Below are 27666 nucleotides of genomic sequence, written 5' to 3'. Positions count from 1 at the left end.
CTCATTTCAACTTTAAATTGCTTTAGTAAAAAAGAAACTACTGGAAAACATCCAAAAGAACTGCTCTGGGAATTTTAATATGCATTAGACTTGAATGAATGTTAACATACAATCTTCCAACATCTTATTGGATGTTTTATTTTTGAAACGTTTCTTGCCCTCCAAATTCTGTTCCAGCAGCTATGAATTCTACTGACCACAGAGCATGATTTATTGATTTGCCCCTCTCAGACCACAATATCATCTTCGTCTGCTTATCTAGCAGAGGTTCTTCTGACTCCTATCACAAGATAAAAAGGGACAACATTTATTAATTGGATGGTGTCTTGAACTAGACTTCAAGGCTGATTGTCGATGGACAGAGTGCTCAGTAAAACAGAAAATTAAGAAATTTGCCTGACACCAACAAAACCAACCTAGTACCGACCATGAGACCATAAAATGAGTATGTACTTTTTCTATTTTTTTCAAGTGCCTTTTTCCACATGTTTCACTTGAATGTGCTCTTTCCCCCAGCCAATCTAATCTTAAAGTGTCTTGCTTCTGATCTAATTTCTTACACTTAAAGAAAGGTTTCAGAAAAAGCCGATTTGGTTGTTTAAAAGTTTCCTGCATCCTTAAACAACCAAGTGTTGTTTTACAATATGATGCAGCTAATTAAGAAGGTTTAAACTCCAAGAGGAACCTACCTTTGAGCACTAAGTCTGAGCAACATTTCAGCTCCTCTCCTCTCTCTACTGGGAAGTACACCAAAACACAGAGGGGAACTGCAGGAACCTCAGCTGGGGCAATACTAGGTTGGATCTGACGTCAGCCTATTCCAGCAGCTGGCATCTTGCCTGTGGTAAAAGGAAGTCCTTTGGAGATAGGGGCTACAAACCCTAAAGTAGGCTGGCCTGAGACAATCCAGACTCCATGTTAGTCTTTTCCTGGCCTCTAGTAGTCAAAAAGAAAATAGTTCTAGAAAGGCAGAGAAGCTGACGCTCACAGCTTAGTGACAAAGCCTATTACAACAATATGTGACCATATGGTACACACAGCTTTATTACCTTGAATTTTTTTCTTTAGTTATTTGTGTGGTAACATTTAATATCTGCTATATATATAGCACATCAGTATTTAAATATTAGGCTACTTCATTATACAATTCTTTGTATGAAAGTAGTTGATTTATTGTTTCAAAGACTGGAATGGTTTTGGTTTACTGGTGTTTGGGGGTTTATGTTGTTTTTTGAAGAAACCTAATATTCCACTCTCATTGAACAGAAGTAATACATATATTTGGAAAGTGCTGTTGTCTGAGTGCATACAATATTAAGACATGTAGTGTGTTCCTTGTAAAGAAACAAAGTATCCTCCTCTCGCAAAGGAACTTCAATATAATTAAGAAGTACATTCCCATTTGAGTCTCAAAGTAAAAATATTTCAGGGATCCTTACAAACCATTTGGAACTGCAAAGTAAAACTACACTTATGTTTCCTCAATGCAACAGAGTTATAAATATAATCCCCCGAATTAAGGTAAAATAATTATACAGAATAGGCTACTCTTTCTTTGTTGTTACTGAAAAAGGATGTGAAGGCAGAGGGAGGAGTAGCAAGAGAGCAGGAGAGAAAAGAATGGCACAGAAAAATTATTTTATCATGTTCTCCTCATAAAAGTTTATCATTATTTTGAATTACAAGCAACTAATACTCACAAAATACACAACTTCAGTTGTGAGCATTTGCATATATCTAGCCTAGCATAAGATAATGAGGCCCAGATGAAGTCAATGGCAGTGATGGACAGGATAACTGTAACTCAGCTTCAGCCCCTAGTCGGATACAATGCGTTACTAAAAATCAACACGTTGTTCCAAGTTTTAAGCATGTTGTCCTCACAACTTCCGTCACGAAGTTTTGTCTTATTATAATAAAACATTTCTTTTCCAAAAAGACACTTTAAAATTTACTTAGAAATTTCATTTCCAACAATGAAATTTGGCTCTTTTAAAAGACCATGAGAATATTTGAGGTAAAATGCTTTTTGATACCATAATAAAGAATGTACTGAACAAAGAAAATTGGTAATTATACTTTTAATTACTGTGTTATAATTAACAAGTCTTGTATAACAAATTTCAGAATTGTAGACAAAGAATATCAGATGAGGGCAAAACTTGGTATCATCTGCCCTTGATTAGCAACCCAAAAGTTGCAGAAAAATTGTATCAGTTTCTAAAAACATGCTTTTTCACAATTGAACGTTGACATGGAAAGAAGCTTGTGTTATCAAGCTTTGTATTAAGTATTGAAGAATGCCTTAAAAAAAGCAGACTGTAACATTACTTATCTTGAATGTAAGTAATGCATCTGTTGGTGTGGAAGCCAAGTGAAACTGAATCTCTTCATGTGTTCATTTCAAAGTAAAGGCAACTACCTTGCTCAGAATATCCCGTGGCTCAGCAGATGTATTGAAAATCATCAACGTGGTTATATCCAATTGCTAGTCAGGCCTGCTGGAGTCGGAATACATGCAGCCATAAATATTAATGCGTGTGCTTTTTTAGACCTATCTTCAAATGTTCCATCAAATTTTCTTTAAATGAGGAAAAACATAAAGGAACACATTTTAATAGGCAAAGCAAAGCTCAGGCAACTATTAAGTAAAAAAGGATATCCCAGAATCCTTCAGGGAATTTGACAGTCTGTGCTTCCCTAGACTCCGCCTCATTGATATGCTAAAATGCAGTACACCAACAAAGCTTTAGTTAGGAAATGAATCCATGAAAAATAATAATGCTTAGAAAAAGCATCTCGAGTTAGAGGTGGCAAAGAGAGAAATTTGGCACACAATAACAAACGTGACAGCTGATGCAAAATGTGAAGACTGTGGCTAGTGAAGAGACAATGAAATTCTTGCAAATAAATATATTCTCCCATGAAGTAGTATGGCACGTGAACTGTAGAGAGTAGGAACGAGAACAGAATCTTGAAGTAACAAAACCCCAGAATCTCAAAGTAACAAAAATGAATGAACTTTTTGGTGATTAAGTTTTGCTTTCATGACAAAGATCTGTCATTTAACAAACGTAGTACAAAAATTAGGACTTCTGTTAGGCTTTAGCCTTACAATAGTATTGAAAGACTCTTAAATGGCAAAATAAAGGAAATGCACAGCTTCATCATAAAAGCAGCCTACCTATATCAGCACACAAAATAGCGGCCTCAGGTTACATAATTTCAAACCCTTTTCTTCTCAATACGAATAAAATTCACCAGTGAAATAAACTAGACAACCTGAGATTATACTGGTGGATTTTCTATATACCCTTACGCAGGATAGGCTCTATTTGCCAAACACAAAAGATAAATAGCAGCACTCTAGTCGTCGAAGCATCATTGCAGTATCAATTTTTATTTCCGTATTACAGGTGGAGAACTAGCTTTTCCAGAAGAGGATTTTCATTTGAACAACAGTGATATGGGTAAATAAAAGATCTCAAAGGAGCTGTTTCCTGGAACTTTAAAGGCAAATTCATTAATGGGAAACAAACCCACAAAACTTTTTATTTATGTCTGGATAATTTCACATATGCATTGCTAAATATCTTTCAGTAGATCATAACAATTATAGATTTCAGATTCCAGAAATAATCCACTTTGGAGATTTTTTATGACACATTTGCTGTTGAGTCAGAACATCACTGCTGTTTAGTGAAAATGATGTCTAGCAGCTATATAGGGGAGTAACTTGATAGAAAAGGATGCATCTAATCTGAACCTTAATACTACAGAGAATGTCAAATAAGAGTTGGAGGCACTTCCAATACGTACAGCTTGAAGAGGAGGAGGAGAAGAGAATGATGAAACTAAATGGAAGGCTGGGTAAGGTTAATTGACATAGATGTGTAACACCACAGAAATACTGTGACCCTGCTGGTGCTGTGCAGCTGTGAAGACTACACCTAATATAAATCCATTTTATACACATAGAAATCCTAATGATTGACTTACTGGTGAATAGACACCATATCCAAGGTATGTATTCCAAGGGCTTTTTCTTTTTTCCTTTTTTTTTTTTCTTTTTTTTTGAATGAACTTTGCTTCTTTATAGACTTGCACAGGAGGTAAAATGACCGGTTTTAATACTTTATGTTAACTTAAAAGTACAACTGGATGTAGACACACTACAGCAATTAGCACGGGTAATTTAAATTCAACAGACACTCTAATAGGTCCTTGCAAAATATAGCTTTTCCTTGCTGTAACTAAAATGATAATAAACTTCTTACTAATTATATAATTGTTGTTACTGCTACACTAAAAAGCAGGAGAAAAAAAAAATCTGCCATGCACTCAGTAAAGCTGCTTATGTTTTGCAAACCATGTAAGTAAAATACCTGAATTGACATTTCTCCAAATAACTTCATGCCTTCACAAATGTGCCCCACACTAAAATTAAAGATGGCAAGAAAAACACCACAGCACATGTAACACCTAAGTATCATTGCTGAAAGACACATCTCTTTATACACAGTACATCAGTTTATTCCACTGCAAAATTTCAGGGTCACAGGCTGCCTTAAATTTCACGTAGCGCATTGTGCACTCATGAAGAGAACCTGATGCTGCTGCTGACTGAGTCTACTCTAGAACACGATGATTTGTTGTTTCAGGCACATAATCATTGCTAGTGCTGCTACACGATGAGCTTCCAGAACTCAGGACAATCTTCACATTGTCCTGCACAGCAGATTAATTTTGGATTTTGGATTAATCAGTTTCCATAGGCACTAGCACAAGAGCAGGTGCACAATATCCCACTGATCTCCTCAGAACAAGACCCTCATCAACCCAGCCTCGACCTTTCAAAGGCATTTCATTTGATGTGTGGCTGCTTAATAAGGAAACCTCATAAGGAAATGCCAAGGAAAGCAACAAGTTTTACGTCCCTTTCTTCAGGTATGCTGCTAGCTTCTAGAAAAGCACCCTTCCCTATTTGGGATACAGAAGAGTCCAGAATCGTCCTCTCAAAGCCTGTCATCCCTCTCAGTTCCTTCTTGGGATACCACTTGTAAGAGATCGCAACAGCACCCTTTTAGTGGCAGTACAGTGGTAGGATCCCTTTCCTAAGATGCGAGAACCATAGAGTCAGTGCTGTCTGCCACTCAAACAGTAATTAGCATTGATTCCTATTAACTGAAAACCACTAAAATACTGTAGAGGTAAAAGACTGGAACCAGGGACCTGCTTCCCTTCACCTGCTTCCTTTCCTTCCAGAGCCTTCTCAAGTGCCTGACAAATCTTGATTTCTCTTCTACAGATTGATTTCTCATGTTGATTTCTCTTCTACAACAGCCCATGTGCAAAAGGAGGGCTAATGACCAACTTAGGTTCTCATTTTGGGGATAGGGCCATTTCCTTGCAACTGCAAGATGTGAATTTTAAAAAGCTTCAGAAAGGAGCACCTAACTCCTTTGAGCAGTGGTCTGATCACACAGGTCTTGCATAAAAGAAACAGTCTCTTCAGCAAATTCCCAATTCCCCTCCTTTCTTTCTTTTGTGGCTCTCAACACGAGAAGTAAGAGAGTACATTACGGATCATCCCATTGTCACTATGTGTTTGATATATTTCTTGCGCAATTGCAGGAGACAGACATTCTGGGAAGAACAACTTCTGACTCCCGAGTTCAGGCTAGCACCACAACGCTCAGCTGCATACATACCAGGACTTGGAGAACTCCCCTTCATTACAGCATGACTTATATGGTGCTTAGGTGCTTCCAGGAATAGGTGACAATGTTTCACTCTATAATTCTATTGAGGAGTTTCCACCATCATTATTTTGAACTTGTGCACCTTAATTTCACTCTTATCCTACTGTGGGTTTCTACGTGCCTTTTTGAGACTAGGTCTCACTCTCACCTTTTTCAGCTTTGGGGTGTTGGGAAGAGCGGAATGCCACAACAGCAACTAATGAACTGTGAAGTGTATCCTGCCCAGTCATGCTCCAGCATAAACCAGAATGACACAAGAGTTGACTGCAGGAGAGGTAAAGACTGTAAGAGTATGGGGAAATCGGGAACTCAAATTTGGCAGAAGGACATTCTGGTAAGGGAAAGGGGAAAAATGAAATAGTAAAATTTTAAGTAACAATACAGTCATATTTGAACTGAACACAAAATCATAGTATATGAAGTTACTGATGAGAAAAGTGCATCTGTAGCTTCCATGTTCTAATATAAATATGTACGTATTGCAAAATGCTTTTCAAATCTGTATCATGTGAGAAGCACAGAACTGTGATCAATTGCTTGCATGCAATTATCACAAATATTTGATGTTATTAGCTGCTGCAACATTATGACTTGGATAATTACCTGCACCTGTTTTCTCATAATTAAATGGCTGTGTACATCGTTAAATTTTCAATGAGGTCCAGACAGTATTTTTTTTCCTTTGTGCTACTGAAATGCAGTTGATTAGAAATGTTATGACTTCTAGATGAAGAATGCATTATTTCAGCTGGTGAGGAAAATAACTATATTGCTTTAACACTGAGAACAAAAGTACTGAGCTCTTTAATTCAGATCATGGAATTAATGAAAGCCTTTTAATTGCTTCTTCTCTGACTCCGAGTTCCGCAAACATATACAAGGGAATTAAGACTGTGTCTGATATGTTGGGAAATCTGATTGCTTCCAATACAAGAGGACTTAAATACAATACAAAATAGAATCCATCCAATTTGCTTGTGTACTAACCTAGCTCCACAGCCACATTTGCCACCTAAGATACTGCCACAGACATCGGAGACACTTGAAGCTGCATTGCAAGCAGAAGTTCTAGGTGGCTATACGTAGTCTCCTAAATGTGCTGCTTTTGGCTGAACCAATTACTTTCATTGAAAAAATTTTGTTTATGCCCACACGCCAAGTGAAGAAACTTTACTCTCTGCAAAATTTTAGACATTTTCCAGTACACTTCTACTGTGTATCAGATTTTAAAATATTACATACAGTATTTTCCTAAGAGGCTTGATTAAGGTTGATGAAGTAATTTAAACCACATAATTCTCTGCTAAAAGGAGGAAGACAAAGGGAGATGCTAAAAATACATTGTTCTTAAATTGTGATAAAAATATTGGTTTGGTTGGAATAAGGGCCTGGTTTTTGACACTGATGAGGAAGAAGCTTTCTTTATCACTGTCTTGTACTTCAGAGTCATTTCAAATTCAACCCAAAGAACAAGTACTCCGTGAACGACAGGTTTGCCAAATAGCTTTCTGATGCAGCATTTAATGACCTCTGCCTCAAATCACTCAAATCAATGACTTTTTGGCTGCTCTTACTATAGTCACAGCTCGAGCTGCTAACAACATACTATCAGTCATCAATGCCTGCCAACAAATTAAGTGCTGTAAGAAGGTATGAAAAAATCTCCCATAAATCTAATTGAGATAAGAATTCCCTCTTTAATTTCAGCAAAAAAGCCTTAAAATAATATGCCAAGAAAATGATTCCCCGAGGAAACATAACATTTGCGCTCCTAAAGAGGAGTGATGGAGTCCATCTCCAGCTCACTGGCATTTTAGCTGTGACTATGACTATGATCTCGTCGTATAGAAGAACTGTCTTAAAAGATAAACTTCTAACTCAGGAAATAACTGACTTGTGCCCTGAAATGAAGGCAGTCACATTACACACTTTAAAGCCTGTAGATGCAAGGAAAGGTTTTGATCCACTCTTTATTAGTTTCTAAAGGGCAGGATGGATGAGAAGAAATCTAATGGGATAAGCATGAGACTGAAAGAAAAGCCCTGAAGACTGCAAGAAATTAAGAGGCTTTTTTCCAGTAGATTAATTACTAACAAGAAAAAGCTTATTTAGGAATACTCTGATTATTCCCCTTCCTCCTGATCTTGCAATGCAGTGAGTGCAGTTCCTAAAGGAGCATCTTCAGACTCACTGTTTATTCACAGTTCTCACAAGCTTTTTACTGGTCACAGTTTTTCTCGAACTGGCTAAAAATTTTCATTCTCCAATAGAAGAAAATAGCCAGGCAAACAAGCACAAAATAAAATAGAATAGATTAGACTAGACTAGATTATTTCAGCTGGAAGGGACCTACAACGATCATGAAGTCCAACTGCCTGACCAATGCAGGGCTGACCAAAAGTTAAAGCATGTTATTAAGGGCATTGTCCAAATGCCTCTTAAACACTGACAGGCTTGGGGCACTGACCACCTCTCTAGGAAGCCTCTTCCAGGGTCTGACCACCCTCTCGGTAAAGAAATACTTCCTAATATCCAGTCTAAACCTCCCCTGGCACAGCTTTGAACCATTCCCACGCGTCCTGTCACTGGATCCCAGGAAGAAGAGCTCAGCACCTCCCTCTCCATGTCCCCTCCTCAGGAAGCTGCAGAGAGCAATGAGGTCGCCCCTCAGCCTCCTTTTCTCCAAACTAGACGAGCCCAAAGTCCTTAGCCGCTCCTCACAGGACATGCTTCCAGCCCTTTCACCAGCTGTGTTGCCCTCCTCCGGATGCATTCAAGGACCTTCACATCCTTCTTAAATTGTGGGGCCCAGAACTGCACACAATACTCAAGATGAGGCTGCACCAACGCTGAATACAGCGGGATGATCACCTCTTCTGACCGGCTGGTTATGTCGTGTTTGGTGCACCCCAGGATGCGGTTTGCCCTCTTGGCTGCCAGGGCACACTGCTGACTCGTACTGAGCCTGCTGCCGGCCAGCAGCCCCAGGTCCCTTTCTGCAAGGCTGCTCTCCAGCCACTCCTCTCCCAATTTAGACTTGTGTCCAGCATTACTCCGTCCCAGGTGCAGAATCCGGCATTTGGACTTGTTAAATTCCATCCCATTAATCATTGCCCAATGCTCCAATCTATCCAGATCCCTCTGCAAGGCCTCCTGTCCCTCAAGAGAGTCAACAGCACCTCCCAGTTTGGTATCATCAGCAAACTTGCTGACAGTGCATTCAGCTCCTGCATCCAGATCGTTGATAAATACCTTGAACAGCACTGGCCCTAGAATTGAGCCCTGAGGAACACGGCTGGTGACCAGTCGCCAGCCAGATGCAGCCCCATTCACTACAACCCTTTGAGCCCTGCCCTCCAGCCAGTTCTTCACCCATGAATCTGCTCATCCCACAGTTGGACAACTTGTCCAGAAGCTGTGAGGGACAGTATCAAAAGTCTTACTAAAATCCAGAAAAACTACATCTACCGCCTTCCCTCCATCCACCAGGCAGGTGACCTTATCATAGAAGGATATCAAATTAGTTAAACAGGGCTTTCCCTTTGTGGACCCATGTTGACTGTGCCTGATGATTGCATTATTCTTTAAATGCCTTTCTACGCAGTATAATCTTCTCCGTAATTCTTCCAGGAACAGAGGTTAGACTAACAGGTCTGTAGTTCCCTGGGTCTTCCCTCACACCCTTTTTGTAAACTGGAATAACACTGGCTAGCTTCCAGCCAGCAGGGACCCCCACAGACTCCCAAGACCTTTGGTAGATGACCAAGAGGGGTCCTGCCACAACATCCGCTAGCTCCTTCAGAACTCTGGGATGAATCCCATCAGGCCCCATGGACTTGAGAACATTCAGCTGATACAGCTGGTCTCTTACAATTGCAGTGTCCACAAATGGAAAGTCACTGTTCCCACACTAGTGGTCCTCTGACTCAGGGGACCGGGCAGCCCAAGGTCTATCAGCATTATTAAAGACTGAGGCAAAAAATGCATTGAATTCCTCCACTTTTTCTTCATCCTATTAGCCAGATGACCACCTTCAACAAGTATCGGTCCAATGTTTCCTTTGGACCTCCTCTTGCTATTAATGTACTTTAAAAAGCCCTTCTTATCTGAAACAACACTGGCCAGTTTCAACTCTAATTGAGCTTTGGCCTTTCGTGTCTTCTCCCTGCATAAACAAACCACAGCTCTGTACTCTTCCTGCGAAGCCTGACTTCGCTTCCAGAGATCATGCCATTTCTTTTCCTCTTAAGCTCCACAAGGAGTTCCCTGTTCAGCCAAGCTGGTCTTCTGCCCCGCTTGCTATTACTAGCAATACAAAAATTGTATTGCTACTTAATACAAGTCTGCTGAAACTGGAGCAGAAACTGCAGTAGTAAGATACACATGGCAGGGAAGGTACAGTAACACAGCCTTCAGCACTGAGTGAGCACCTAGGGAACCCTATGCTAAAGCACGTGCTGCTTCATTTATATTACTATGGGGTCCCAAACTACCCAGGATTAAAGCTTCCTGAGGTACATTTACATGTCTCAGGCATATCCCCAGGAAAGAAGATTTACATTTTGTGTGGTCTTTTCTGAACCAAGAGCCTCCAGCAGAAGTAACTGAATTTTTCTTTTCCAGATCAATATTCCAGTTGAAAAATGCCAGTTCACCAGAAGGTAACGCAAAGGTAGTTCTCCTGAGTCCCCAGTAAAATACTTTAATCATTATTTACTGGCTTTACAACATGAAGCCCTTTCCCTCCCCCTGTTGGGATTCTCCTACCTCACTTCCCTCTCTCCTGTTGGGATTCTCCTACCTCCTCCGAAGGAACTCCTCATGAACAGTCCAGGGAGGGAAAACAAACACACAAACAAAAACCCAGTTATTCAGTGTACTTCTACTTTTAATCTAGCAGCGAAATCTGAAACAAGATTCTGATGCACTTAACCAGCAGGATAGTGTCTGGCACCATGAGTGGAAGATGGGAGGGAGACCAGGTTTCCAATGTGTAACAGTAAAACTTTGTAATCCTAAACATTTTTGTTGTCAAGAAATCCATTTCAAACCCAGCTCCAGTGTCTAGCTTATTACGTTAGCTGCTTCTCAGCATATATTATGGCAGGTGTTATATATAACCTCAGCAGGAAACGTGTAATCACAGCAAGGTAAATGAGTTAGGCTAGAGGGCTTGCTTAGCACTGTGTGGCACTCCATGGTGTTACACAGAAATACCCTCAGCAGTCAACTCTATCTTCCAGGTTGCTTTGAGAATACTCTGGTTTAATGCGAAATGAATTCCCAGACCTTTCAGATAGCCTCTGTCTGACTTCTACGGAAGAGGAGAGTTCCTCGAACATTAAAAAAGTCGTAATTTATCATATCATCATTTTTCAGTCAAAGTATCTTTAACAAATCTTTAACAACTATTGGTGGATTCTAACGTAGCGTCTCCCACTTACTTCCACGAGTTGCAGCATGTTCTGTGATTTTGTACTCAAACATCAGAAGGCTGCTGGAATGCATAAGAAAACAGGACAACTGTTATCCTCCTCCTGGTAAGTTACAGTTAGAAATACTAAAGCAAGCCTGTAGCTTCAAACAAAAATTTGAAAGTCAGTCATCTATGTTGGGCATTACCTCATGAACCACACTGCTTATATTCAAAATACTTTTTTCTACAGAAGAAGAAAAAAGTGTAAAATAAAAGTCATATGTAGAGAACATCTACAACAAAAGATTAAATAAATCATTAGCATATTCTCCCCACCATTTTGTCTGAAAGCTATTAGGCATGTAGGCAAAATACATGCAAATAACTTTTTTAGTTGGCCTATTAAGCAAGCTACGAACATTGTCCGTTAGCGATTCAGAATCAGAGATTCTGATGCTGATTAATCTTTTACTTCCCTTTGCAACACACAAGATGCTCAGCATTTGTAATAAACCCGGTATTTCTGCCAGGTGCCAAAATCTGTAAGTCAGGTCAGAAGTTACAAAAATGACCATAAGTTTACTGTAAGTTATCATAACAAGCAACACCTCAGACATAGCTGGTGGCATTATTTTCGTTGTCGAACAAATCTGTTAAGTGCACTACTCGCTAAGTCTTTAGGTATGTTTTTAAAGTAGCTAACCCCTTTAGTGCTTGCACTGTAGCCATGGCAGCACAAAGCTAGCTGGGTCCGTACTCAGGTGGTTTGCTCGGGCTGACCTCCATGTTGCTCCATATTAGCAGCAACTGATATTAGCTTACGCAGTTAATTGGAAACTGGCTTGAATGTGTCAACATGAGCTGGAGCTGCTTGCAAAACAGGCATGTCCTTAATGCCTGCAGCTGTTACCTGGATGTGCAATAAAATGCCAAACATGCTAGTGTTCCAGGTCTAGAAAATTCTACAAAAAAATGTAACTTGAACACAGTGCAACTCCCACACCTTGATAGTAATTTACGTTATCTCTGGATAGCATTCAAATGAATTAAAAAATGCAGCGATTTAAAGTAATCTGGAAGAAACAGCAATGAGTAAGAAACGCATTTAATTCTCTTCTATATGAATGTAAACAGAAGAAAAGCATCCCTGCTAACACAGAACACAAACACAACGAGGTGCTAAAATATACTTAATGATAAAATACTCATCACAACGGAAAGTCAAAGCTCTATAACTTTACATGTTAAGACATTGCAGTTGGCTTTAATATACACTTGCCAACTGATCACTTTATCTGTCTTTTTGAAAGGATTACAACTCTTCTACGCACAATTAAACAATAATGTACATTTTTCACACAACTACTTCACATTCTATAATATTAAATACTCCTTTAATTCACTATCTTAGTTTATGGAATATCTGCTAGCTATGCATTTCTGCTAACTAGGTATCAAAAGGCCATTTAAAACAATAATTAATATAAGCATTATATGCATTTTCTGCAGACACTGCATAGACATTGCTAAACATCAAGCAACACTAGATATTCAGGATATAAATAACCATAGTAGGCCATTCAAAAAATTACATATAACCATGAAAATCATATATTATCATCTCAAATAGCACAAACAGAATCCTCATCCTGGCTTTGACCAGCACTATATTAAACACAGAACTCTTCATTGCTGAAAACATCCTTTCAATGCACTGAATGGCAGCCTGTGAAGATTTGATTTATAATTGATCTTGAACTATTCTAAAATGAATGAAAGGCTGATGCCAGTGACTCATTGCAAATGCAGTGACATCCCTTCAGTGATATCAAACCAACTGCTGCATTGAAGAAAAATGATGCTACTGTCCTTTAGAAATCAACTGGAACTGTGAAACACTGTAGAAAGATTTTACACAACTGACACAGTGTTTTGTAACAAAATACATGGACGTGAACAGAAATGATAACCAGCAAATGACAAATAGAGCAGACTCTTAACAATATTCACATTTCTTACAGTAATCTGTAAAATTCTAACTGCATCACTGTCAGTGACAAGACTCACTGTAGCAGTATATAAACTAACACAATGCACTCAAATATCTCAAAAATTCTGTTTTCATTTGAAGTTCGCATACTTGTCTGTGTTTTGCTTGTTTGTTTGTTTTACTCATCTGAGTTTTCACAACTCTTACCCTACTCATTCCTCAGACTACTCCAGATCCTACCTAACTCCCTGTTTCAGAGCTCTGACCCTGCATTCTCCTCTCTTCACTGCTGTCTGTATGCCAGTTGTTCTCAATCAGTAAACTGGCATCCATACATACACATGGATGTGTCCATATATGTATTTATACACATATTAATTCTTCAGCTTGTAACCTGTCCGCCCTTTAATCCAACCAACACTTCTGTTGTTCTCGGTTCTTCTGTTCTTCCCTTCTAGGATACACTGCCAGGTGTCAGAGAGATGGCTTCGCTACTGCAGTCTCACACACTCAGCCTGCATTCCTTCCTATAAACATCTCAGAATAAGCAATAGTTCTGAGTTTTAATGTGAAGTACCAGAACACACTGTGGGAACACCACAACGCCAAAATGCTGACAGGTCACAATGAATTGGATGGGACACGGGCAAAATGGGACTATGGAGTGAGAGTAGGGCAGGCATAGGCCAGAGAAAGAAATCGAGACCTAGGAGACCAACCAAAAATCATGTTAGAAATGCAGGAAGAAAAGCTTCAGAAGGCTGTTTATGTTTATTTGCATTATCACAGGACTTTGGAGCACTAAACAAGAACCGCTGGGTAAACACAAAATAAAAAATGGAACAAACGAATGAGGTAAGGAAACGGTACTGATCAGAACAGTGAGAAGGGATTTAGACATAACTTTTTTTTTTTTAAGAGACACAATGACAAAAGGAAATTTTAAAAACAATAAGAAGGCCACATATGTGTTTAGAGGGAGCACCTTCCAACAGTGAGGCAACATAAAGGAAAGCATAAAGATCTCTCCCTGAAAATTTACCAACTAGATGACTCCTCATACTTTTCCACTGCTCCAGCATGGGGCATCTCCCATGGGAGACAGTCCTTCACGAATTGCTCCAACATGGGTCCTTCCCACAGGCTGCAGTTCTTCAGGAACTGCTCCAGTGTGGGTCCTTACCACAGGGTACGGTCCTTCAGGAATGTACTGCTCCAGTGTGGGTACCCCACAGCCCGCAGCTCCTGCCAAAAAACCTGCTGCTGCGTGGGCTCCTCTCCGCAGGCTGCAGCTCCTGCCAGGAGCCTGGGCTCTCTGCAGGCTACAGCTTCCTTCAGGGCATGTCTACCTGCTGCGGTATGGGGTCCTGCATGGGTTGCAGCATGGTTATCTGTTCCGGCATGGTGCTCCATGGACTGCAGGGGACAACCTGCTTCACCATGGTCTTCTCCACAGGCTGCAGGGGAATCTCTGCTCTGGCGCCTGGAGCACCTCCTCCCACTCCTTCTTCACTGACCTTGGCATCTGCAGGGCTGTTTCTCTCACTACTCTCTCTCACACGTGCTGCCCAACGTTTTTTACCCTTTCTTAAACATGCTATCCCAGAGGTGCCACCAGTGTCACTAAGGGGCTCAGCTGTGCCCTGTGGTGGGTCCACTGGAGACGGCTGGAACTGGATGCGTCCAACATGGGACAGCCCCTGGCCTCGTCTCACAGAGGCTGCTCCTGCAGCCCCCCCACCCCGCTGCCAACACCTTGCCAATAGAGTAATCTACTGTTTGGGCATATTTTTCTGAAGACATTTTTATTGGACTACAGCTAGAGGGTTTATAGTTAGCTATAATTGTAAACATGTATTATATAAACACATTAATATCAAACTGCTGTAACTGTTCTATAGAACAATGCAAGATGGCATTAATAATGACTAAGTGTTTCTATAATTGTAGTTTTGAACACTATTATAAACATATATTCTTGGAACAGAAAGACCAGGAGAAAGACAGAGGCTGAGAAAAGGGAAGAGCCACTCTTCCTACAGCATTTATTCCATCTGACTCACAGGACACTTGAAACAGAAGAGCAGTGGATTAACCACTCTCATTTAATCCATACAAATATATACAGAAATGTATTCGTCATTGCTTTTTGGGTCTGTTTAATGAAATTTCAGTTTAATACTGACTCATTAAAGGTCACGCTTATATTCATCAAGTAAATTAGAGTGCCAGCACCCTACTTACTTTAGTAGCAATGACTTCATATTTTTCTACTACCGTAACAATCCAACAAGGATTAAAGTCCACTGTAAGAAACACTGTTAGAAACATTTATTATGTTATTTTATTTTATTATTTTTTATTATTTTTTATTATCTTTTATTATTTTTTTTTTTATTTTTATTATATCTTTGATACAACTTACCAGTTTTCATCTAAAACTAGATCTCACAAAGAACTATTAACGTTCACTAACATGTAAATATATAGTGTGTACATTAATGCACGCACACATATGCATGAATGTTATATGACATTTCTTTTGTCCCACTGAAATAACCTATCAAGCCAATATATTTATCTATCTGAAGACAGCTATGGTCTCAACAGTCTCACGTGGATTAAAATAAATCAAATGCCATAACTAGTGTGCTTCCCCCTGACTGCCACCAAATTATACAAAATATTATATATTGACATCAACTGACTCACTGGAGCATATTGCCTGAAATTAGGAATGTTATGTGCATTAATTTTTTCTACTGGCAAGGGACTACTGAACTGAGAGTTCTTGTTTCAGTCTAGTATTACAACATTGTTGCACACAGCACTTTGCTTTCAAGCCAAGAATTCCCCATAAACCATTAATCTAAGATGTTCTATTCATTATCTTCTGAAATTATTTTTTCTAAATACGTAGCTCAGAAACTGCTGACAAACTACTTGAAATCATTTTTTAAGTGTACCACATAACTCTCTGGCTAAGGCTAACTGAAAACTAATTAAAATCATTAAGATGATGATTTGAACAAGAACAGGAAAAAACTGTCTAGATGAAATTATGAGGAAAAATTAGATACCACTTGACTGAATCGTGCCCTTAGACACACTGCTTCTCATTTGCAAAAAATGAGCATTTCTTTCCCTCTCAAAGGGGTTTTTGACCTTTTAAGGCACCAATATCCACAATCGTCCTCAGACTAACTTGTTCATCTTCTGACCCAAGACTCCTAAAGCATATTTCACTTCCTTTATGGGCAGAAATAAAACTCCCTAAACTCTAAATATAATTTATTACCAAATTTAATATCTTTTCACTTGATCATCAGAACATTATTTTAGTCTTCTGATGAAAAGGCAGGAAGACAAACAAGAACAAGTTGTATGACATCTGATAAACAAAATCACATATATATCATTTTCCCTCCATTAAAATACCAGTCCCTAATCTGGACTCTTGCCCCTGGGAAAACAAAACAGATCAAAAAATCTTGAAGCCTATGGTCATCACAGAAAAAAATATAGATTTGAACATCTTCTGTCTGCCAAAAAGAATGAACAACATATATCGATAATCGCTTTCACAAAATCCAAGTGGGGACAGTAATGAATGAAATCTGGAAGAGAAAGAGAATTTCCAGTGGCGTGATTGAGAAAAAGAATGTATAGCTTGTACTGCAAGCCAAGATGACTGATAAACTGTGTGTCTTAGCTCCAACTTGAGAAACAGTATTAAGTACTAGTCTGAAATAGTCCAGAAAATTTTTAGTAGTGTGTGCCAAGACCACTGGACAAGAGCCAGTTTAAAAAGGAATTTGCAAGAATCTCCTTTATCTGGGACGACAAACTCAATCTAACATGACGATCCAAGTGCCGGGACTCAGGCAAACTTCATCTTTAAGTTGGGAGTCCTACCTTTGCCAGAGGAAGCAAAGTGCTGAAGGAAAAGGCAGTTCAACCATCAGCCTCAGATATGATGTTGTCCACAACTCATGGCAACATTGATAAATCTATAGTGAAGATCACTGAGAGCATTTTTACAACTGAATGATATCTACGGCTGATTAGAGCATATTGTACATTAGTGCATTTATTAGTCCACTAGCAATGAGTGCATACGTTCACGTTTTGTTTATATAGTCACTTCCGAAGATTCACACTGTTTCTCGCCTAATTCCTTTGTCCAAAAATAAGGGAGGAACATTTTCTTGGGAAGGACAACTATTAAAGAAATTTTACACTAACGCCAAAGTACATTACGGGTGCTTTAAAGAACTAATTGAAATGGATATGAAACACCGGGACATTCATCCGCAATGCTTTGAAGTGTTCTGGATATATTTATACTAAATTATGAGGCTAATGCAGAAGCCGTCCCATGATGCTACAACCAATGATTTTATGAAGTGGTCTTTTTGTTTTGGCTACTTTTAGGTGACAATAGTCACAGGAGGCTCAGTCTTTAAAAGCCAAAGAAGATGCTGAGCTGGGCTGCAGGCAATCATCCCCCAGGAGATGGAGATCAGTACATGGGGGGAACTCTTAACATGCCTAGACAAAAACATGAAAAAAGAATAATTGATAAATTTTAGGCTAGTGAATAGTTTAAAACCAACGGTCAAATTTTACATATTTGTGTGGGTGAAGTGGTAAAGGAATGACCGTATTACCAGAGTAAGTTTATAGTTCAATAGAATGCAAGGGTTGTTGCTATGGAATTAGGTTTAACTGCATGCAGTGCACAAAGTACATTAAATAATAGTATCACAACTGTCTTTTAAACATAACAAGCATAATATCATTGAGACCCTTTGTTTCAGGATACCGCTCCTTCCCATTTTCTCTCACCTATATTTCACTCTCCATTTCTTCTCAGAAGAGATTTTGATTAATATCCCTTTCAATGAAAATGCCTAAGGCCATCTTTGTTTTATCTCTTACTACACCCTCTTCCTCTGAGTCTTCCTGAGTAGTCCTATCTGCCTGTTTATAGTACTACTTCATATTGATTTTCATGCCATCATTCTGTTTTCTTTCTGCCTTCCCTGCTAGATCAAGTTTCACTTTTTACTTTCTAACCTTTATGTTCCCCACACAACGAAAGAAAACCTTTGCTTTGCAAAATATCCCTCACAAAAATCACTTGGAAGATCTGAATATTGCAATTAACAAACAGATTTAGACAAAGTAGCATTCTACTAACAGTACTGTCAAGAATTGCTGAATAAACACATAAGCTGATGTCAAAGAGAAACAAAGCAAAGTAAAAGACGAACCAGATGGCATCCCTTGACCTGAGGAGGGCTTTATCGGTGCGTTCACCTGATCCCAGTTAAGATCATCATCATCTGACTGACTATAGCCACAGGAACTGAGAGGCTCATCGAAAGTACAGCATCCTGTAAAATAAACACAAAGGTAAAAATTAAACAAGGCATGCAGATAACAGACTATGAACCTCTAACTCTAACAACTGCAACACCATTCAATGCAGGCTGTGTAATTTTTAAATGTCTTTTAATACAAATGATTACATATTTATTAACCATCACCTTCTGAGAGGGCATAAAACCTTCTTGTTATGAAAACAAAATCCCAAGGGTAAAAGAGCAGATTTAGAACTGCAGACAAATTTTCTCCTATGACACGATCATCAGGTATCAAAAACAAACCAGCAAAATAAAAAGCAGTAAAACTCAGAACATTAGAAGACTGAATGATTAGCATTCTTCAGGAAAAACAAACTATTCCACACCTGGGAACCTACATTTTAGAAGAAAACTGTAAGTGTGGGAACATCAGCTCCCGTTCCTGTATCTTGGTTTCCAAGTAAGGGAAGGCCTAGATGCTCCCAGGTGAGCTGCGTTGTAAGCAGCTACCAGCCTGGGTGTTTGTCAGGTCAGCGCCTCTGATGCAATACAGCACATCTATCTCAAAATGTCAATCTATGCGTAGCCTCAAACTCTCTGAAAGAAATCAGTGTTATTTCCTCTCTTTTTCCCATTCTTTTGTAAGTAATTTAGAAAAGAATAACATGTTATAAAAGCTCACACTATCCCAAGCTGGGGCAGGGAAAAATCTAGTGTCACGAATTTAGAAGAATGGAATCTAGCGCTATCCACAAAAAAATGGAAAATTGCTTCTTTCCTTTGATACAGAGGAAACTTTTCCAGCTTTTTACATCGTTCTCTTCTAACAGGAGACTAACACGGGGTTACAAAATTCTGTTTTCTTTTATGTTTCATGTTTCACTCCAGTGAAGAATGACATCTTTCCTATTGGGGAAAACAAGTATAACCCTAGTGTCGTGGTTTAACCTGGCAGGCAGCCAAATACCACGCAGCCGCTCACTCACTCCCCCCACCCCCAGCGGGACGGGGAGAGAATCGGAAGGGTAAGAGTGAGAAAAACTCATGGGTTGAGATAAAGACAGTTTAATAGAACAGGGAAAAAAAGGGAAAATAATAATGATAATGATAAAATATACAAAATGAGTGATGCACAATGCAATTGCTCACCACCCGCGCTGACCGATAACCAAGTAGCGATCGGTACTTCCTGGATCACGCCTACCCTTCATATACTGAGCATGACGTCACATGGTATGGAATACCCCATTAGCCAGCTGGGCTGGCTGTCCTGATTATGTTCCCTCCCATCTCGCGTACCTAGCTCAGTCAGTAGGCACGGGAGCTGTCCTTGGACTGGGAGGGCACTTAGCAACAACTGAAAACATCAGTGTGTTATCAACATTCTCCTCATACTAAATCCAAAACACAGCACTAGGAAGAAATTTAACCCTATCCCAGCCGAAACCAGTACACCTAGTCACGGATATTTCAGTCCATATTAAAGCAAATTATGCAGCTGTTCAAACAAAACTAAACTTTAGGGCTATTCATCATCTTCGCTATCTATCCATAGGCACAGCAGGCTTAGCCTTGCCAAGCTGTATTAGAATAGGAAACAGACGAAGTCTAGCTTTAAAAAAGACTTTAAAAATCTAAATTTTCCTAGAACATTATAAATGGCATTACAGAATACCTTATCAAAAAGTAGGATAATATAAGACAAAATTTCATTATACCTGACAAGCTTCACCTAACTGAAGTCCAGCCTTCCTAACAGCTAGTCCCAGTTTGTATTTGAGATTCGTGACAAGCATTTTGCAAGCATATAATCTTCAAAAGAAATTAATTTTATATGCAGTCACCAAATAATTTCATTTTTTGTTCTCTTACAGTGCCATTGGTCTTTACAGACGTAGCCCTGCCCTTGGATTCAGGTTGTCCCATACTGTTCTCTGTTCTAAAATATCTTTCTATAGGAAGTCTTTGTTAGGTGTATCATGAAAGTTAGCAGCTCCGGACATTGCATCTTCCTGTACAATTTTAAGTGCACAAGATTCAATTAGATAATCCAGTGGGAACAGAAAACCCATTAAAGAACTTGCAACTCCAAACTCTAATACTTCACCTCAATGATAACAGATAGAAATTCTCTCTCTCCTAAAGTTAAACAAATTCAGAAATACAAGAGATTTGTATAAAGCATATCAAATAGCATCTGCAACATTTCCAGCAGGAAGGCTTAAAAAATTAGGCAGCCATTTACACATTTGTTCTAGTCCCTGCATAAATATTACTTCAAACTTCGTAAAATATGCCACAAGCTAAGTTCCAGACACAAAAGCAAAACACCAACTTTCACAGATCTATTTGTGCTTTTTTAATGGAAAATAAAAAAAAAACAAACCATGGGTGAAACAAAAGGTAGTCTCCTTGCAAAGGTACTGCAAGGGACATAAATTTAATTATCAAGTTATGCAGTGTGCAATGTAGTCAAGCTTGGCAAAAAATATACACCCAAATAAAACCTGGCGTAAATCAGGGTTTACAATTCAAACACAGGACTAATGAATGTATGGAATAGCTCCCATACTTCATTACATCATACATATCGCTAGCGATAAGAAGACATAGAAAAGTTTAAGGTGTTTTCTTGCTCAAACCTAGAAGTGCAGCCAAACGCTGCAAAATGTCCAATACTGGAAAAAAGGGAAGAGTTTGTGATTCCAGATGGTTAGTAAAGGTTTTTCCCCTTCTCACTAGTTAGGAAGATGTCAAAAACGTGGCTAAACAGAACGACAGTTCTACTTGTCTAGACCATTTGTCTGTCAACACAGGACCGTTTCTCACTGCCTGTTTTTCTTCATTTCCCTTGCAAGTCTCTAGCTAAATCACTGTCAGGATTTCATTTCTTTTTCTTTTATCTTTGCCATTTCCATCCTTCAAACCTTTGTAAATTTACTATTTTATAACTTCCTCAAAATGGGTATCTAATCTACACATCTGCTATAGGAAGAGTTTAAAAGGAACTTTTGAACTCCTCCCATTCCTAAGTCACTTCTACCCATAACTAATAACCAAACTGTAGCAAGTATTACTACAAGTAATCAAACTGTACAGCCACCTATCCAGAGAACTGACCAGCATATATAGGATCTTTAACAGCACAGATGCCAAGCCATGTTTCTTTCTACAGCCAGCCAGTAAAGATAAGATGAATACTAATGAGGGCTTTGCACAGCCATGACTTTTTGGAAAGTCTTTTGAGAACGAAAATAGCATACATGGCATATACAGGTGTTGGAATGTAGGCAAGTTTATAGACTCAATTAAGAATAACACAGAACATCTTACGGGAACAAAAAAAAAAAAAAAAAGCTTAGCCAAATAAGCCAAGTAACAATTACTATAAATCAAGAGTCATCGACAGCCCTAATGGCTTATGACTGCTCCCCAAAGTTCTGACCCTCACATCGGACTGTATTACAAATAAGATGAAGTTCTTTAGAAATGGGTCATGACATTTGACAAAACCCTACATTTGCATCTGCTCAAGCCCTCCTGCCTTCTTCTGCAGTGCTTCGCCTATTTTCTAGTCATGATGCTCTTACTGTACAAGGTTTCCACTTCATAAAAAGTTATCCACATATGATATCAAAAAGGGCTAGTAAAATCTGAAAAATTATCAGTGGTCTTTAATGTCTTCTCATCGTTGCACTGTTTTGAAACACAAGCCACTGCCAAGATAGGCAGTTGTTTACAATCAACTAGCACACTTGAGAAATTCTGCCCATTTTTGCTATTAGAATTTATAATAACAATCAAAATACATATTGTCTGCTATATAGTTTAATCAAGCAAAGCAATTTCCCTGCTTGTTATACTGGCATTACAGTTTGGATAGCCAAATTGTATTTTAAAGGATGAATTCTGTCCTGACTGAAATATTTATAAATAAAACAGGAGATACATATCCCATTAAGATTCTTTGACCTATGCTACATTCTACAGATATTTTTGGATTCCTAAGAGGAATTGAATTGACAAACGCACAAGATGCAACACAGTCTATTACAGCCTACAGTTCTTTCAACCGGAATTATCCGTTTAACCATCATGAATCCAGTTCAATATAACTATGTCATTGTCCAAATGTAGTCCTTTTTGCACATTTCTATTTTTATTTGGTTAAATTACTTTAGATCTTGAAAAATGTATGCGCTTAAACAAGGAACATAATTTAAGATGAAAGCAACCAATTACAGTAAATGGGATAAAGAATACACTATATTTTTCCTAATGTGAATAAAGTTTTATTCAAAGTATCCTGTGTGTTACAGACTCTAACTATGACATCTGTTATGAAGTGTTCTCCAAGAACAGCTTATTAAAAAGTAGGATAATAGAAGACAAAATCAGTTAAAGTGACAAAAACTAACATAGAAAAAAGTTCAAGTTACGCTGGACACTGCTTTACTTTTGTTGGTGTTGTATACTGCAAAGATCTCAAATCAATATGTACTTTCTATTAAAAGTTTGCTGCCAAATGTACAAGTGCTAAAACTTGCAGTGCCTACGAGTATCAATGCTAGCGTTAGCAGGGAACATATGTGCATACTAGAACTGATACAAGGGCCCTGCTTTGGGATAAAATACATCTTTTCTTCACAGCAAAACCCTGTGGTTGCTGGTCTGCCATAGTACTGTGAATTCTGTTGTAGAACAGATGAACCCAGAAGATGAGTTTACTGAATCCCACATTTTATTAGTATTCTTCTTTATCTCATTTTAAAAGTATTTTAAATTCTGTTTTCTCTGTATTTTCAGTTTTATACTGGAAATGTGTTTATGTTGATCAACTCTAAGTACAATGTAGTTATTCTTTGAAACAGAAATAAAGGGTTTTGATATCTGATCCGAAAGCTGGGTGTCTAGATCACATGCGGTATCAGGGGGTTTTGATAATGCAGTGAAAGATTCATCTATTAGGCAATGAATCTTTTCTTTCTGCCTATTAAAAAAAAGGAGCCTCTACCCAAACCAAGAATATACCGTTCCTCAGCCAGCCGCATTCCCTCCTGCCCTCGTGAACATCCCTGCATCCAACAGCAATGGACCAAGCACATCACCTGGACAACATACCAAGGCAAATGAAAAGTGAAATAACTGAAAACTGTGACAAACTGCAATCGTTAAGGTTGACTAGACTGTGAATGAGTCAGCTTTCATCCGCAAGGGTTACTTCTCAGGAAGATGAGGCAGCATGACCGTGCTACCTTTGTGCTTCCTTTTACATTTTTAAACTTTTAGGTTTTGTGGCAATCATCCTATCTAGACACTCTCATGACAATTAGAAAATGATCTGAAAAACACAGCATTAGGAAAATGGGATTCTGAGCCCCTAAGCTGACAAACCATCAAATCAGAGAATAAACAACTACTCCTTTGAGGGCAAGTAAGAAGTCATAAAATGGAGAATAAAAAGCCATTCTCAATTATAAACTGGCTAACAGAGAAAGCAAAACTGGGACTCAATGGACAATTTTTAACGTAAAAAAATTAAAATGCTCTCTCCAAACCTGTACAACAGGTCTGGTCTGCTGTATAACTTTTATTAAAGATACGGTGACAACAGAAATTGCCTAATACAAACCTGTTTACCTCTCTGAAATCAGTAAACGGCTGAGCCAATAAAGCTTCAAGTAAACTAACTACAGCTACATAAATGGACGGTTTAAAGAATGTGTTAGAAACTCGACATAATGGCCTGCCTGAATTCTGCTTTGCGCATGGATTCTCAGCAAAAAAAGGCTCTACCTGCCCTTTCAAAGGTGTTACAGCATTACACGTTAAAAGGACTTTCCAGACATGCTAGCTCAGAGATAGCCAGCAAAAGAAACTCTTCTCTGTGTGCCTCCAAAGTGCATGCAGAGCTGCCACATATCCGCAGTGACATACACACACCAAAAATTGTTATCCAGGCTTTACAAGTGAGCTTTCCATAGTGGGGAGTCTGTTTTCACAGAATCATAGAATCGCTTAGGTTGGAAAAGACCTTTAAGATCATCGAGTCCAACCGTTAACCTAGCACTGCCAAGTCCACCACTAAACCATGTCCCTAAGCGCCTCATCTACCCGTCTTTTAAATACTTCCAGGGATGGTGACCCAACCACTTCCCTGGGCAGCCTGTTCCAAGGCCTGACCACTCTTTCAGTAAAGAAATTTCTCCTAATGTCCAATCTAAACCTCCCTTGGTGCAACTTGAGGCCATTTCCTCTTGTCCTATCGCTTGTTACTTGGCAGAAGAGACCAACACCCACCTCGCTACAACCTCCTCTCAGGTAGTTGTAGAGCGCGATGAGGTCTCCCCTCAGCCCCCTCTTCTCCAGACTAAACAACCCCAGTTCCCTCAGCCGTTCCTCATAAGGCTTGTGCTCCAGGCCCTTCACCAGCTTCGTTGCCCTCCTCTGGACACGCTCCAGCACCTCCATGTCCTTCTCGTAGCGAGGGGCCCAAAACTGAACACAGTATTCGAGGTGCGGCCTCACCAGTGCCGAGTACAGGGGCACGATCACCTCCCTGCTCCTGCTGGCCACACTATTTCTGATACAGGCCAGGATGCCGTTGGCCTTCTTGGTCCCCTGGGCACACTGCCGGCTCGTATTCCTTTGCCCTGCAGGACTGCCTCCCAAGGGAGTCCCTCAACGAGTCTCCTGAACAGGCCAAAGTCTGCCCTCCGGAACTCCAAGGTGGCAGTTCTGCTGACCCCCTCCTTACGTCTCCAAGAATTGAAAACTCTATCGTTTTGTGGTCGCTTTTAAAACGGAACAAAAAATATGACATTTTTGATTTATACTAGAGGCAAGTGTTCACAGCTGTAAAGTAATACTGTAATCGAGATTACTGGTCAGGGAGTCTGAAAAACCATGTGCTGCATAAAGTCAATCTAATTTAAAACAGTATCTACATCTTGTCAAGTCTGCATATGCGCGGGGGTGAGGGAGAAGAGCAAGAGGGAACAGATTTTACAATTAAAGAACTTCTCTGATTGCGGCTGTGCTCAGAAAGTGTTTTGAAAAAGGTAAAGGATGGAAGAATTATCTAGAAAAATCTCATCAGTCAGAGAGAAGATGATGAGGTAAAAGGATGTATTTTGCAACTAAGAAAGGCCAGATATTAATTCTGGCTGTAAGGGGGAATAACAGATGGAAAATGATACAAAATTGTGCTAAGATATGTGGAAAAGGTGGTATAAGAATGCTAGAGTTCCGAATTCACAGACCTAATTCCAGCAGTATCGCAGGTGATGACAGTATACAGAAAAAAATCGTTTCAGATAAACATTTAAAGCTGTTATTTATGAGACTTCAAAAGCTCACCACATGTTCATAAAACATTTACAATTGTTCTCTCTGTTCTCCCTCCACTTACCTGACAGAAACTTGAATCAACACAAATGTCTCCAAAAACGTTTCAGTTTTGGTGACATGGGACACTGTAGCAAAGTTGCATTTTATAGAAGACATACCTGAGTTCTGGGAATCCTGCCCACATTTAGGCAAATAAAATGTTTTCTAAAAAATTACACTTGCTTAACAGATACTGAGAGTAATTCAAAATTTGGGTTCCTGGACTCTAGTGAAAAGCCCTGAAAAAAAGGAACAGTTTCCTCTTAAAACATGCATTTAAACTCCTTTTAGATACCAATACATAGGAACAGCCACCACTCACCAAGGATAAGAGACAAGACATTGAATAAGGGCTCCTACAATAAATATCACCCATCTTGTGTAAGCAAATAATATCCATATATTTGTGTCATTTTTATATCAGTGAATCTTTATGAGGTCCATGGGAAAACGGATGCACATGAACATTCTGTGAGCAAACTTATTTCTGGCATTTTTTAATGCCAGGGTGTTTGATTTTGCAATATTAGTGATACCTTTCCTTAATGTATGGCATGGATTATACAGGCAAGTGCACATGTATGCTTACATACACAAATGATATCCCTGCTGCAGTTGTCACTAACTAGAACACATCTACCAAAAGAAATATTCGCGTGTTCAACCCAATAAAGAAAGTACAGGATTATGTAGAAATGTACTTAGGAAACCCTCTTTTGAAAGATATTATTAAAACAAGCATATTTGCAAAAGTCATTTGCATTTAATGCTTTAGTAATAGGGAAGGATATCATGCTGGGTGTTAAAACTACTAGCTGGTCTTCCAGTCCAACACAAGTTAATACTAAAAGAGACATTCCTTGTACAAATAGCTGCTATGGATAAATTTTAGTGTTTGGGGGGTTTTTGGTGGTTTGTGTGTTGGTTTTTTTTTTTAGTTTTCATTTCTTTTTGTATATATGCTGTTGTGCCTTTTTAATTATTAATTTAATGCTTAAATCAGGTTCCAGATCAGGGAGTTCACTTTACAAATGTGATAAATATTGTTATGACAACTTTTTTGAAAGAAAGCCTTATAAGAAAAAAAATACCCATATGCTAAGTACTTTGGAATGACTTCTCAAGAACAACCAGAAGTCCAATTTGTAACATATATTTAACCTACAGATGTATATAGCTTACTAAAAAGATCACATTGGGCATACCAGTTGCAAAAGGGAGACGGGTGATGTACATATGTTTTGGAACTGACTCAACCTGCCAAAATTCTGGACTGTGTTCAAAACCACTACAAAAATGAATAAATAGAAGGCAGATTTCCCATATGGTTTGTATCTTGTTTATCACAAATACATGACAAAACCGTGCTTCAAAATGCAGAAATCTCTTGCATAAACTGCCTGAAACGTTTCGACATAAAGCTTTGACCTACAAATAACTAACAAAAGGAACCTTCTTTTCACATACTTAAAATAGAATTAAAAATTCAAAAGATATTCTGGCAGTGGAATAAGGCTCCTGAGAAAAACAAAAACGCAACTGAACACCTCTTTCATATAGTTTATATCATAGGAGTCAGTTAAATTATTTTTATAGCTACCACCCAAGAGTCCACAAAACCCCTTTATTAAATGTGTAAAAGCATTCAATCATCTTGTTTGGCAAAGAAAGCAGATGCTACAGAACAGAGATGTGGGAGAGGTATTTTTTTTCCCCATTTACTTGAAATGGAGACTAGTA

The 27666-nt window shown here is 38.9% G+C and overlaps 1 protein-coding gene across 1 annotated transcript in view; it reads right to left on the bottom strand.

The window, feature by feature from the left end:
• PTPRM (protein tyrosine phosphatase receptor type M) overlaps positions 1-27666 on the bottom strand; it is a 500131-nt gene that overhangs the window by 369629 nt on the left and 102836 nt on the right. The window contains exon 2 of the mRNA XM_075142059.1: positions 18445-18567. Within this exon, the coding sequence (XP_074998160.1) occupies positions 18445-18567 (123 nt within the window). The remainder of the gene's footprint in view (positions 1-18444; positions 18568-27666) is intronic.

The sequence above is a fragment of the Calonectris borealis genome, chromosome 2 (assembly GCF_964195595.1).
Source record: "Calonectris borealis chromosome 2, bCalBor7.hap1.2, whole genome shotgun sequence".
NCBI lineage: Eukaryota > Metazoa > Chordata > Aves > Procellariiformes > Procellariidae > Calonectris > Calonectris borealis.
This window is presented reverse-complemented; position numbering and strand designations above follow the sequence as displayed.